The sequence below is a fragment of the Serinus canaria genome, chromosome 1, assembly GCF_022539315.1.
Source record: "Serinus canaria isolate serCan28SL12 chromosome 1, serCan2020, whole genome shotgun sequence".
Taxonomy (NCBI): domain Eukaryota; kingdom Metazoa; phylum Chordata; class Aves; order Passeriformes; family Fringillidae; genus Serinus; species Serinus canaria.
Window position 1 is genome coordinate 81,594,982 of NC_066313.1, and position 15,168 is coordinate 81,610,149.

The following is a 15,168-nucleotide window of genomic DNA, read 5'->3' on the forward strand; positions in this document are numbered from 1 at the left end:
CCTTTGTCCATTTACTTTTTTCTGGAACAGTAATAAATTTTCTCCTGTGTTGCCTCACATCCACTTTCCTGACCTAAGAAATGCTCCAGAGCCCTGCAGATACTGGATAAAGAAACGAACAGAATAATTGCACCTGGTATACTAAACAATGCAATTTTTCATGCTTATTGAGGCCTTCCATCTGCTCTCAAGTTTTGCTGTCTGCCCTGGGTTTGTTTTCAGTAGTTGTTTCTCTACCTACTTGCCTTTTAATACATTTTCCACATCTTTTTCTACCACTGCACTTAACCTCTGTTACCTCTTGAGTGCTTTTCTACCTTTGAGAGGAGGGCAACTAGTACTAGCACCCATGTTTTACTCAGCACCTGTGGTCCTCATTGAGTTAACAACTTGCCAAGGTAAAATGCAGAGACATCACCAGCTGTTGAAAGCAAAAGGCTGGACTGTAAAGACAGAGCTAGAGCCTCAGCATCCTTGGCAAAATCTTATCTATTATTCCTCCATACATTAGTCTTGATGGCTTCTGATGTCTGATTTCTGCAGTCCTCAAAAGGACTGGTATAAAAGTTGCTTGGAATAGTTATCTGAGGGTTATTGTACAAACTAATAATCAAAATCTGATTTTCCTAGCTATATTCCCTGCTGACAGTATTGCTTTACTTTAGTTTGACAACAACCCAGTGGTGTCTAGAGCTCTTATATTCTCTTTATTTCTTTTCCATGGGAGATGTATTATTCTTCAAATGTTCCCATCCTAGCAGCAAATTATCAGTGTTTGTTTGGCTTCTGGCCATGTTGGCATTTTATAGGATTTCAGCCCACCACTCTAGTTTTTCCTAAAGTGCTCCCTATACAGTTGAGAGTGTTTTCAGCTTTCTGCTTCTTCACTGGATGTTTTGCAGCACAGTGGGGATGCTTACCACCTACTGTCATGAATTTCTGCAAAATTCTTTCATTAGTCTGTTTCAGCTTCATTCTGGCGCTGACAAATGGGTTTTGGATTTTATTCTTAGTAACTCTGTACAGGTGTTTGCTAGCCATTAGGATATTTTGCCTCTGCAGGAGGGGTGGCCACTCGCTGGTCTTAAGTTGGTTTCCCCTCTGTATATAGGGCTGCATTTCTTTTGTTCCAAAACTCAAAACTGAATGGTGCTGGTGATAATTGTTTAAAGTGTGAATTTTCAAAGTAAAGCCTTCACTTGTACAATTGGTCATTTTAATACTTGGTATAATTTCACTGTGCATCTAGAAACTTAGTTATATTAGTAAAATTGTGCATTGTGTGCAATCACTTGTGAACACACAAATTGCATTAAATTGGGGAAAGACTGCTTCAGATACACAGCTATAGGAAGAACAATTTATGTAAATCTCATGATGTAAATCTCTCACTAAAACAAAAGCTTCATGTTAAAGCCAGGTAGCAAAAACTGCATACCTCAGGAAAAAGAAATCCTTAACCCTCAGCTGCAAACAGGTTGCAATCTTTTTGGGCAGAGCTGCACATATCTACCCCCTCTCCTTCTTGTTGAATTTGGGCAGAAGGCATAAGATCAGCTGGAGCTTTCAGCACATGATGATGTTTTCAGGTAAGAGCAAAAATTCTGGGCAATGCAAAAAGTCTTAATTTTAACTCATAAGCAGTTGACTCTGCTACCTTCTGTTTTTGTGATCCACATTCATGCATCCTAAAGGGAAGGCTTACTGATTGATTGTTGCAGCATGCCATCATGGGTCTTTCAGCCTTTACAGAAAGTGTGCCATGCCTGGGGTGGGTGAAATGCTACCTGCTCACAGCAGGCAACACCTGATGCTGGGAATAGAGCATTTTCATTTGAAGTGCTTGTGAAGGACATGGGAGAATTGGGATGTATCTCTTCCAAAAGGTTATTTCTAACTGAGAGGATGTTCATATTGTGCAGAAACAGGATACCTGCTGAGAAAATCGAGGTGTATTTGTGGGTACCCTTTCCCATTTAATTGGACAAAGGTATTGGACTTAAATTGTCTTGTAATTTCTGTCACACAGACAACTGTCTAAATTTGTAATTTAAGGCAAATTATGTATTGTGTGTCTAAACGTGTGCATCCTCAAGAAGTTCCAGGGAATCCTCTGTGCAAAAGAGGATAGAGCCAGGCTATTTTCAGGGGTGCCCTGTGCCAGGCCCAGAGGTAATGGGCACAAACTGGAACACACAAGGTTTTCTGTTTGAACATCAGGAAATCCTTTTTACTATGTCCAAGCATTGTACAAACTGTCCAGAGAAGTTGTGGCATCTCCATCCATATTCAAAAGCCACGTGGACGTGGTCCTGTGCAACCTACTGCAGGTGGAGCAGGGGTTGTTCAAACAGGGGAATTGGACCAGATGAAGTCCAGGGGTTCCTTAAAACCTTAACCATCCTGTGATTCCTCTACATAAGAAGTCTGCAGATGGTCCAGTGCCATGGCTTGTTCTTGCTAGTGAAGTTTCAAAACTGGGGGCAGAGGAGAGGAGGAAAGATGTAGTCTGCCTGTGACCATGTAATTAACTAGAATTTCTGGCTGATAAAAATGTCAGGTCAAGAACTCACATTTCAATTATGAATTCAACTGGAAAAGTCTGAATTTTTATCTGATTCAGGAAGCTGCTTAACTTACATAATGTTTTGCTGTTGTTCACAACTTGTTTGTTTCTGTCTTCCTTTCCTGTTAGTTTCTGGAAGTATTTACACCTTTTCACAGCACTCGTGGATTCTGTAAGTTATAAGAAACCAGGAGAGTTAAAATATTCTGTTGTAAATTATTCCAAGGCATAATTTATCAGGGAATCTAAGGAAATTAAAATCTGCTGGATCCCAATGCTTTCTGCCTGACACTTTGTGGGGGGGAACAAGCAAAGGTGCTGTTCTCTCCACAGTCACATCTGCACTTCTGAAGCTGTGCTGTTTCATTCTTTCTGGTAGGTCTCAGGGGAGCCATGGCATTTGCTCTGGCTATACGAGACACTGCTACCTACTCCCACCAAATGATGTTCTCAACAACTCTGCTCATCGTGTTTTTCACTGTGTGGATTGTTGGTGGAGGCACAACCCCCATGCTGTCGTGGCTGAACATCAGGTTGGTAATGCAGCTGTGTGCTGGGGAAACTTCACTTTTCAACAGGCAGCTGTGCTCATTTGGCACAGTTCTACAGAACTTCTTTCATGCTTGCTAAAAGAATTTAGAACATGGTATTTATACATATATATATATATATATATATATATATATATATATAAACACATATATAGGTATTTAGGACATGATATTTTATAGAGGAAGGTACTAGTGCAATCTGGTGAAGAAAATGTTCTAATGCTGCTGGGATTCAGCCTAAAGGTGCTCTAGTGCTCTGCAAGAAGGTATCTAGGTCTATGTCAGTCCAGCAGGATATGGAATAGTGTTGCCTGATAAAGCAGCTCTATATTGAAAACAAAGGATTAATCTAGTCCCATATAAACTTCATATTATACTAAGGCTGTTCCCTTTCTTTTGGCCCTCTATAATGGGCCTGTTAAGCATTTAAGTTCAGTAGATTCTTTATTGGGTGGTGCTAAGGTGAATGTACTGTAAACAAAACCTGATGTTATCTAAGCAACTGGGATAAATGGGATCCTACTAGTCTTTGGGGTATGTTTCCTCCTGTTTTGAGGAGATCTGTGAAAATGGTAAGTTGCATGATTATAGATGTCTGACTATAAATCCTGGCTAATACTTAGTACTTTTGACTGCATGTACTTTCATATTTGAGACTATTCATCAAGAGATATGCTAGAGAATGACAAATCAATAATTGTTAAAGTCATATATATTATAATTTTGGAAGTTTTGGCAGTTTAGGAGACAAAGATAAGTAGAGGGGAATTAAAACAATACAAGCTGTGCAAGCCTTGAGTGCAACCAACCATTACCTCTACCATGGGGCTCCTTCAGTCATCAGCAGTAGGATAGGACTGAATTCCTTCATGTGGCCCAGCCCTTGGCCAGCTGCAAAATCATTCTGAGGTAGCAGCTTTTTTCCTCCCACCCTCCTCCATCGGAACCAGGAAGCATCCTAGATTATGCACTTCCTGCTTTAGCTAATCTAGTCAGTAGTGAGCCTCCATAAGCCTGGCTGATGAGCTGGTCCTGCAGGCAGAGAGGACTAACCCCATATCCATTCCAGGCTTGTCCCTCGAGGTGGCTAGGCTGGCAAAGGTCATTAGTGTGACCAACAAGGCAGAACAGCTGTAAAGGCTCTGGTACCATTCCTAGAGAAGTATCTACCAGAAGGCAGCTGACTGAAGCACAGTTTTGAGTGTTTAGCTGTAGTTTTAGGGGGAGATTTACCCATCCTTGCGAGTAAGCAGTAATTTTAACTATCACTTTTTCTGCATGGCTGACCGAAAGTAAAGGCTTAACTTTCCTGTCAAAGGAAGGATAACATATATAACAAGGGAACTCTACATAGGAAGCATTTCAGAGAACTGCATGGGTCTGCCTGCAGCTGGCTCGGTAGGCACTGGCCGGCCGGAGATGCAGTCTGCACCTTCTGGCACCGCATGGAATCAGATTGGTGCCAGGAGGTGGCGGCCGTGTGCAACTGATCGAGAACTAGAGGCTTGGTGCTGGCGAGGTACCCCCAGTGGTTGGAACATGTTCTGCTGGGGAAAAAAAAAAAAAAAAGTAGTCCTGATTTTACAGATTAAAAAAAAAAAAAAAAAAAAAGAGGGACTAATTATTTTCCAGCTGAATTTTTCAATCATGCTAGTTATCTCTTTTCCATCCCCTTCTACTCAGTGGAAGGGGTAAACAGGAGGAGAGGAATCTGTCCCAGCACTGTCCCAGTGCCTCGCTCAGCAGCCGTGCACAGTGCTGATGCAGTCCCGAGGCTGAGCAGCAGGTAACTTGTCCCTAGGATGCCTGCTGAGCCTTGGAATTTGCCCATTAAATTCAATTGCCAGAGGCTGGAAATAAGTGGTGGGTGCATGCAGGATTATTTAGCAGAAAAGAGGTTACAAGATAAAAGGTGGTTTGCTTCCCAGATGAAGTGAAGGGATGTAGAAAATAAATGCCATGTCTATGTTGGACTTAAGTGTCAGGATTTGTGGGGACTGCTAAGAGTCCAGTTCTGATGGGAAGGTTGTACCCATTGTACCAGGCAGGCAGGCAGGCTAGTCAGCCATTACCAAGTCCTCATGAAGTATTTGGCCTTTCTTCAGTGTGGGTGTAAATAGAAGGCCCATGTCTGGGCAGGTCAGAGGCGCCAGGACAGACATCCAAACCAAAGGGGCTTATTTAAGGTGGTGCCTGCATGATTCAAGTAGAACTGTAGCAGGGAGCTGACTCCAGCCAGGACTGTCAGCCTGGCCTGATACTCTGAGCTCATGGGGAAGCAGCTGTGTGCATGCAAGGGGAAATGCCTAGACAGGGATCCAGAATTGCTTGGCTGTGGCTTGGAGGAAGAGGCACTCTCCTTCTGGCCACACCATTAGCTGAGTAGCATTTGGGATGTGTGCTTGGTTCTTTATTTACTGCTGGTCCCCTCCCCCCCATGATACAAAATATTAAAAGTAGGTAAGGGGCAGATAGGCTAACGTGCAAATTAAGTTTGGTAAAATAAAAAGCAGTATAAGGAAGAAAATAGGCAAAAAATACTTTCTGCCTCCTCTTGCTGTCCTGAAAATGTCAGATATTCAGATGAGCAGTTATTTTTTCAGATAGGGTAGGTTACCAGGGACCACTGACCAGGCTTTTACATACAGCTAAGCAGAAAAGAACCTATGGTTTGCAGCAGAGGCTTAACTTCAGTTTACTGCTTAACTGGTTAGAAAAGTGAGGTCACAACTTCAAAATCTCAGTAGAAAAATAACAGGATCTTTAGAAGCTTTTGATTTCTGCCACTTGACACTGAGGAAAATAAAAACCAATACCAGAAACTGGAGTTCAAGCTGTGATATCGTGTGTTAGAGTTCCTTGGCTGACTCTCAGTGAGACACATCCAACATTTGAGTGGTGAACAGTTACATTTTCTTAGTAGTATATTTTTTTTTTCCCTTAGAAACTAAAGCATGACCTGGATATTAAAAATATAGCCTCATCCTTTAAGACCTAAACAAAGAAACAATTTCCTGGCTGAAGCTTTAACAGTTTCAGCAAACTTGAGAGCTATGCAAATCAAAACCGCTGGCAAAATTCCTCTTTTCAAAAAAATAGCTGACTTCTTGTTTCATTTATCTGTCAGAGGAAAAAAAAGGGAACTCCTAGCATTTGTATTGCTAAACAATGTGTTTTCCATTTTTGATTAGAGGTTAGTGACCTGGTTCTTTTCATGTTCAATGAAGCAACACATGGATTAGTGGCTTCCTCTCCTTCATAACCTGCTGCAAATGCAGAAGTTATTGCTTATTTTAATGAAGTAATTTCTGTTATACTTAGAAACCTTTTTATAAATCTCAAAGCATTATACCTCACACTTTAATTCAGGTTTCTTTTTACCATAAAAGCTAAAGACTGCACCAACAAGGCCAACTTAAATATTTAGTGTCTTATGTCTGACTTTGCATATACAATCTTTAAAGAGTTTCCTATTTAGTGATTTTTCTTTTCCTGTAAAAGAGGAAACTGAAAAAGAAATGTAGAAACATTAACTCTCATCCAGCTGCTATGTGAACTACCAGGCTAACTGGGATGGTGGTAAAAGTGTTGGCTTGGTGGTTATTCTCCATTCTCTTACCAGGTGGTGCAGGGATAAAATGTGCATTACACACCACACCTCGGTGTGCTGGGATGGCAGGAGGAGAGTGCTGCTGCTGGGATCCAGCCTCATGCTGTGTTCCAGGCTGGGCTGGGGGATGTCTGACAGGAGGTTCCATCCTCCTGGATGGAGGAGCCTGTTTCCATTATGGTCTTACTTAGATCCTTCACTGCCTTCAGCCACTCTCTGCTGCCCTTGAAGGCAGATGCACAAACACAGGGGCTGTCCTTTGCCCTCTGTTGTGAGCATTTCCCTCGCCCATCTCTTTCTGTACTGTTTCTTCCAGCTGTCTTTCCCTAGTTTTTCAGTTCTTCCTCCTTTCCCAATCTCCAGTTTTTTATCATCAGTCTTGGATCTCCCTTAATAGTGGGGCAGTGCAGCCTCCAAGCCTCCAGCCTCACCCCTCTAGGCTTTTCCCTTAGTAGCAAAGAGATTACCTCTTCCTCTGGAAGTCTGGAAGTGATGTTTCCTTTTCTCTCTTCTCATTCTCTGATCACAGCAATTCAGACCACAGAGGAAAAGTGTGGGGAAGACACTGGAGTGGGAGTAGGGTTGAGACACATCAGGTTGAGACACGCTGGAGCAGGAGCTGGGTTGAGGCACATCTAGAGCACATAGATGGCATGAGTTGAACTGCCAAGCTCTGGCCAGCCTTGGCCAAACAATGACTGCAGTCATTGTCTTGGTTAGATGAGGTGAACAAATACCCAAAGGCATCCTAAAACATCCTATTGACACAACTTTTCCTAATTCCAGAGGTTTTTAGGGACTGGGTTTTAGTTTTTTAAAAACATGGTGGTGGGAGTTCTCTTCTTCTCAGCCATCTTCTGAGAAACTGTTGAACTCTTCAAAAATAGCTAAAATTTTCCAAAAATGCTGCATTCATTACAGACATCTGGGAAAACTTTAGTATACTAACTTGGCAAAGATACAGGAAAGAGAAAGAAGTCATAGAAGGGAAGTTATTGGGGAGTTTTTAATTTTAGTTTTTGCTGTACATGCAGAACCATCTCTGTGATGGCCTTGGGGAGCAGAGTACTCTGACCTGGAGTGTATGTTGGCCTGGGAAAAGAGCTATTGAACCTGGAATCCAAATCAAAGCTATCTCAAGTCTGGTATTTGCCTCAATATTCAAGGATTAGATGAGTACATGCTTTTTGTATCACAAGCTATGGCCTTAAATATTTGGTTAGTCAGGATGTCAGCCTGCAACCAGGGTGTGTACACCTGCTTTTTCTAAAGTGAGGTCTCTGTGGATTTCTGATGATCTGGGCTTTTATTTCACATAAGCAATATATAGTTCATGACACATGCCTTTGTGGAAAAATATAGGGGGGAAAAAACCCCACAGGCTGCTAAGGAATGTATGTGAAAAATACTGGAAACCAAGCTTGCTTTTGTTTGCACCTAAAATAACCTCCAGAAACAGTACTGGAAAAGGCAAAGCAATGAGTAAAACCAGACTCTGCTATGACTGGAGATTAAATCAAAAACTGATAGTCAATTTTTAGTTAAAGCAATGGAGAGATTTGGTGCTTGTTCCAGCTGGTTTGGAGTGCTCTGAAACCAGGCAGTATTGGTGACCCCTCTCACACATGTACAGCTTCCCATGATTACTTCCTGTGATGTCTCTTTCTCTTTCAGACCATGTGCAGGTCTGAAGTGGTAGGAATTATCTCAGATTGGCTCTGTCTCTGAATCTGGTTTTCTGGGGAATGCAGTCTGTCATTAACACAGATGTATTACCATCTGGGATCTGAATGTATGAAGAATATTACTGGATATGTCAATCACAAATTGCTGCTGTTGTTAAGTTTGGTTTTTCGGTCACTTTGTCATTGCTCTGCCATTGTTGTTCATGTATGTTTTGTCTTTTTTGATTGGGTATGGATTTTTTGTTGTTGGTTTGCTTTGTTTTGCTGAAGAGCTCTGTAGAGCCCCCATCTCATGAGCATTTTGTTACTCACATTGCATTCTTGTACTGTACCAGAGTTGGTGACCATGTTCCATCGGTGGAAGAGATGAGTGAAAGCCACTGGCTGTATTTCAGGTGACACTGTGCTTTCCTTGATACCACATTAACCTGGTGCTTGGCTTTTTTCATCTTTGTAACACTGAGTGTGTGCTCTTTTTCTATACTGTGGCATGCTGCTGCTGCTGCTTCTTTTCTGAGAATACTATAAGTGTTCCTCAATTCTGAGTCTGTTCACTTATTCTCAGCTGTGAGAGTGTGGATCACACATCATGTCTAAAAAATGAAACTACAAAACACATTCTTTCACTCTGTGTATAGATATTTAATAAAGCCAAACTTGAATCTCTGACCTTGGAAGACTTGAGAGCTGAAACAGATTATAAGATCAAATAATGGATTTGACCTTATAATATTTAATCACAAAGGTATTCTTAACCATTGCTTGAGATTATTTTGTGTAACTCTTCAGGTTGGAAGGGACTTCATAGGTGATTTAGCTCAGCCTTTTTGGGGATATATTTTCAAAAACAGATATCAACCAGAGAATACTAGGATTCTGGTATGGGGTTTTTAGAACAGATAAATGGTTAGAGAGAGAATTTAAAATAAGAGAAATCTCTTACTGACATCTATAGGCAATGTGTATGTACATATGTGTATGTGTGTATATAAAAACATACAGAATATTTATGTAAAGAAAGTTCTTTTGGATGGGGTAATGAAAGGTTTTCATGTACCTTGTCACTCTTGAAGGTTTCCAGCAAACCACTAGATTTGCCAGAGATGCAATGTGTTAGTTTGTGCAGACAATCTGAGAACTATTATCTGTTGCAGTCATTCTTGGCTGTTGTAATAGTAACTACACATGCTAAATCTAATAATGCCTGCTTATTTCAATAACTTGTCATCCATGTGTTGTAGAGCCCTGGAAAAGTTTCTGAAGTTTCAGAAGAAATCATTCCACCCATTTAAAAATGATGCAGCAGAGAACTTGATGTAGTTTTAGATGCCTTTTTACCATTCATTTCCATCCACTTAGCTCAGTTTTGTGTGTGAACCACTTTCTCCCACACTGTTTAAATTACTGAATTATGCATAAGCTTAATGCTTTGGGAGTTCAAATCTGAGTAGCTCCTCTCCTACATGTGGTGCTGGAGTTGTAGCTGCAGGATAAAGACCAAGAAGTCCAGGAGTCAGTTAAGGACAGAAATGCTGAGTTTTGGTGTTGGCATTAGGAGCTCAAGACTAGTCTCTTTGCTGTTACAGAGACCTTAAAGCATGAAAAGTCTCTTTTGCCTTAAAAAGAAGTTTTCATTAGGGAGGACTGAAGAAATACACTTAAATTGGATTAATTTGACTATAGCATACTCTTGTCTACAGATTCCAATGACTTTCTCAAGGCTGAAATAAAGATGTCTGAACTTTACATACTAGTAATTGTCTGTACTGGAGGAATAAAGTGTATATCAGATAGCAAAGTTAAGTAAAAGGGGAAGTAAATGGATTTTTCATTGATTTTGAAACATATATGCATTGTTACAGCTGAAAGACTGCTCATATTCTTCATCCAAAATCTTCTTTTTAAGAGTTACTTATTTGTACAGCCTTGGGGGAATCCCCACACAACTGCTGCAAAGGGCTCTCAGAAAGAGTGGAGGGGAAGACAAAGGTGCCTGCTGGCATCTGCACTGCCTTGGCCTTGGCTGTGCCACATCTGCTGTGCCCCTCAGTCCCCATCACAGAGGTGCCTCTTCAATAAAACATTGTTTTTACCCTGCCTTCCTGCTGGGGGTTTGAGCAAAGCAGCCCAGCCTTGAGCAAGGCTGCCCTCTCTGTGCTCTGACCTCTGGGAGGGGATCTGTGTGACTCCACCCAGTAACAGTTTAGTTTATAAAGCAGGTTAGATAAATGAGAGCTGATCTTGACCTTTGCAGCACATGGAAATGACAGGAAGCTTTCAAAATGTATTAAGCATATGAAATGGATTTTTTTTTCTACAGCATAAGAAGAAAATCAATGTTGAAGACATGCATGCATCAGCCTTACTTGTACTTTTAATTATTTAAAGATGAAGTAACTAATTATTTAATTATTTAAAGGTGAAGTAACTGTTTTCTGTGCTTCTTTTCACTGTAAAGGAGGTTGGGACAGACTTGACTGGTTTTTGGTATTATTTTGTTTTAGGTGAAAAAAGTGACACTTCCTTAGAATTTTAGGGGCTGCAAAAAACAGTCATGCTTGTCATGAGATAAGGGTATTTAGCCTTGAAACTTACACAGGCAGGCTTGCTACCAAAAAGTTAAGCTTCCTATACAATTGATGCTAGAACAGAGGATAAAAGCAAATTGTTTGAAAAATATAAAATGTAATTGTGAGAATTCAAAATGGCAATGTATTTGGTGTTAATGTCTGAAGTGAGGAACAGATTTTGAGAGTGATTTTTTTAAATGTGATTTATGAAAAATAATTATTTATAAAAATTCAAAATATTAATTCATTTGAAGAATAACTTTGAAAAAAAGTTAAATGGACAAGCCTGTGTGGATATACTATTTCAATATTGAAAGGAACATTTGTGGTATGATTTTTTTTTCCCCCTAAAATTTGAACCATTTTAATATAGAAAAGGTTTTTTTGCCTCTTCAGCACAACAGTGAACCCAAATTCCTGGTCTGTGATATATTATGACTCTTCACTGAACAGTGTCTTTATCCTGCTTTGGTCTTCCATTAAGCCCCATTCCCCTGCCCAAGGGCAGTTAAAATTCTCAAAACAAATGCACAACCTTGTAAGTCAAGTAAAAGCTGAGACACTGAATTGTTTGGTTCTCTTATGTGCTCTGAAGTGAATAGGTAGCCCAGGGAGTAAAAACTATTTGGGGAATGCCAGCTATGTTCATCTTCTGGAACAAACTTCTTGAACTCCCTGTTCACACTGTCAGTTATGCAGCCAACCTGAGCCTGGCTGCTTTGCATAGCACATTGCACCTTCCCCCTTGTGCAGTTTGGAAAGCCACAAGCATTTTTATTTTATTTCCATGTGTACTTATGAAGGAATGCCTACTCTTATGTGTACACATATATTTCTGTACTGAGTTGGTTTCCTGGTGTTGTTTGTCAGCTTTCTGCATTAGAACCCAGTTTTCCTGCCAAAGCCTGTTCTTATGTAGTGATAGCCAAGGCAGCAACACCTCAGCCCTTGTGAGCTCTCAGAGCTCTTGTGTGTGGTGTTTTATTTTAGCATGTGTTGCAATCTAGTACTCAATCTGTCTGTCCAGCATTCCCTTAAACTGGTGAAGCTTTTCAGAGGCTGGTCAGTGCCAAGGAATTTGCAGGCTAAATATGCCTAAAGTTTGAGATGACTCTATATATGGAAAAAGGAAGTAATGAGGAAAGAACAAGATGCTTAGAAAAAAAGAAGAAAAAATCCAAGCAAAGGACTGGGTCAGCACTAGTTTTATATGAGGCTGCTGCAGAGCAGCCTTCTGGATTTTCTCTGTACTACATTAATTTATGTGAGGCCTTGAGATGGCTGTGAGTCCACAAGGATGACTTTAAACTTTTCTTCTTCTATTGTTCTATCAAAGATGCTGCCCTGGAAGCTATTTGAAAGTGTTCTCTTTTTATTTGATCCAAGCATGATGTCCCTGGGACAAACCAATGATATGGTCTAAGCACCAAGGTTCTCTTAGGGCTGCTGCATAAACACCATGGCTATCAAATGATTAGCTGACAAAAAGTTTAAGTAACAAGGACATTGCCCCAAACCAGCTCAGTCCCTTCTAAGAGAGCAGAAGTGACAGTGTTAACAAAATCTTATTGTCTGAAATGGCTGTCACATATGTTTCCTCACACTTACTATGTGGCATGGTGGAACTGAAACACAGCACATTTGAGACTGAGCATCTTATCTGACTTTTGAGGTTGGAGGCTTAGGTTCTACAAGAAATTACAGAGATCAGGGCAGGAATAGGATATAAAATAGACAAGTCCAGTCTACCCCCAAACCAGACCAGAAAAACCTGAACATAATTACAAGGATTAAATGCCATTCTTGGATAGGAGCCCTGTTTGCAAGGATGGTTCAGTAATAAGATGCTTTCTAACTATGCAAAAGTGAGTAGACAGTTTCTTCTTAACATATTGTTCTGTCAACACCCTCATTACACAAACCCTTCCTCACTCAGATGGAAGGCTGGACTACGGGCCACGTGCTAGTCCACTGTGGCTGTGTTGTGTTAGGTGAATGAAACTTGCAGCAAATTAATGTTAGGACTCTTTATAAATTTTTTTTTTTGCTTCCCATAGTGCTTTAAAACATGGAGTGTGTGTGTCTTTTTAAAATCGAGTATTTCAGCCATTCTCAGATTTATCTGGCAGTTATTTGCTGGGGAAATATTTAGGCTGGGCTTTATCCTTAGTTTCTGTTTTCTTCCTGCTGAATACGAGGGATACTCTACACTGAAGAGGATGCCATCCACTTTTTAAGGCAAAAATAGTATTTTCCCTTGTTCTAAAAAAATTGGCAACAAAGGTAAGCAGTAGATGTTGATGGTGACCTAGAGTTAAAGCAGTTTCTTGAGTGAAAATGTATCTTGTTTATAGGTGTGTAACTGCAGTGGAGTAATGGACAGCTCTTCTTCAATCTATTCTCATAACCTCTCTGATGCAGCTTTGCTGGGTGCTTAAAGTGCTTTTAAAATGCATTCTGCCAAACTTACAGCATTTGCAGCCTTCAGTAACACCACTTGCTTTGTTTTCCTAATGTTTCTGTAGGGTTGGGGTTGACCCAGATCAGGATCCTCCACCTACTAATGACAGCTTTCAAGTCTTACAAGGAGTAAGTAATTACATAACTTCTCTATTAGGCTGATCTTGTTTTATAACTAAGACAATAGAAAACTGCAGAAGTTGCATGCATGAATAAAACCTTTCTCTCCTAGCTGGCAAGTCAGTAGGGGATTTTACTTTGTAACATTCAAGTAATGCCCACTGAAAAACATTCAGTGATTCTGGGTTTAATGCTGTCATGGTCACATTTTTGTGTATACATAAGGCATCACAGACCTCCCCAAATCTACTAATACTCTGTATAACAATGTACTTTCCTCTTCCCCAACCTGCCCAACATGCTTGCTCTCAGCATGCTACTGCACAAATAATTCTTCTCAGTTCAGAGGTAATACTCCTGGCTCCCCTTCCTTAACTGATACCAAATTTTAGCCCTTGGGCTTGGTTAGAATCCAAGATTAAGTTTGCTAATCTGATCTTGACTCTTGTATACCAAACCACATGCCAGCTGGATCTTGCCTGGACTACCCATCACCTGGGTGAGGCAGAAGGAGCACGGGCAAATTGCCATTTGTATTCAGCAAACTGTCGCTGTGAATCTTTAGTGAAGCTTTCCATGCATCAGTAACAGCCCAAGAGTTGACTTTTTTTTCCCTCTGAAATATGCTATTGCAAACAAGATCATTGGAGGAATGTTGTTCATAGCAGAATTTTCAGTTTTGCTCATCTATAAACTAGATTCACTGGAGGAACGAAAGGTCTGGAAAAAAGCAAAACAACTCAAAAATTCCTCAGGCTTAACTGGGCGTTTCCTCTGACCAGATCTTAGTTTCCATTCTTCCAGAGTTCTGCTTGGCACTGATAGATCAGCAGCACAGCTTGTTGCTTATGTAGGAACCTACTTGAGCAAGGCAGCTTTGGATCTAGGGGATGCTTAGGGACCAAGTGTTGTATGATGATGCTGGTGTTCAGGCTTGTCAGAGATAGATGAATGTATTTGGGATTAGCTTTTTTCATAGTGGTTTCTCCTGCCTTTTTTTTTTTTTTTTTTTTGTGCATTTGGGGCTTTGGGTTTTTGTTTGTTTGGTTTGTTTTTGTTGTTGTTATTTGTTTGGGGTGTTTTTCTTGGTTTTGGTTTTTTTTTGTTTTTATTGGTTTCGTTTTTTTTTTCTTGTTGGTTGGTTGTGAGGTTTTTTGGTGGTTGTTTTTTTCCCCCTCCCCAATCTTTTCTTTTCCTGGTACATATTGTACAGGTAAGAGATACTTGCTCACGAAGCACCCCTTTCATTTCAGACACTGCACTCGGCATCTCTGTATTCTTTGTAAAAGCCTGTGTCCAGCACACAAATAGATGCTGAAGTGGTGGAGCTGGCTACAAGCAAGGGTGAACTTTGTTTTGTAACTATCTGGAAGTAACCAGAAGTCCAGGCCTCAGAAGAGCTGTTACAGTGAAGGCCACAATTATTGCACATAGCCAGGGTTAGGAAGTGGCATCATGGAAAGATGGCTTTGGCCAGTTCAGACTGAGCTTGTCCTCAGTAATTGAGGAATTGCTGTAATGGGAACAGAGCATGGGTATTCTGCTCTCCTTCAGTGTCTGCTGTGGAAATACCATGTTTGCTTTTTCCCATGTAAACATAAAGAAC

At 40.6% G+C, this 15,168-nt stretch overlaps 1 protein-coding gene across 2 annotated transcripts in view; it reads left to right on the plus strand.

Moving 5' to 3' along the window:
• Positions 1 to 15,168, plus strand: part of SLC9A7 (solute carrier family 9 member A7) — a 69,248-nt gene that overhangs the window by 42,156 nt on the left and 11,924 nt on the right. The window contains exons 11-14 of one of the 2 annotated variants that reach the window (XM_030234808.2): positions 1,478 to 1,589; positions 2,946 to 3,099; positions 8,748 to 8,807; positions 13,508 to 13,571. In XM_030234808.2, coding sequence (XP_030090668.2) covers positions 1,478 to 1,589; positions 2,946 to 3,099; positions 8,748 to 8,807; positions 13,508 to 13,571 — 390 coding nt within the window. The remainder of the gene's footprint in view (positions 1 to 1,477; positions 1,590 to 2,945; positions 3,100 to 8,747; positions 8,808 to 13,507; positions 13,572 to 15,168) is intronic. The other variant, XM_030234807.2, reaches the window with a different exon arrangement.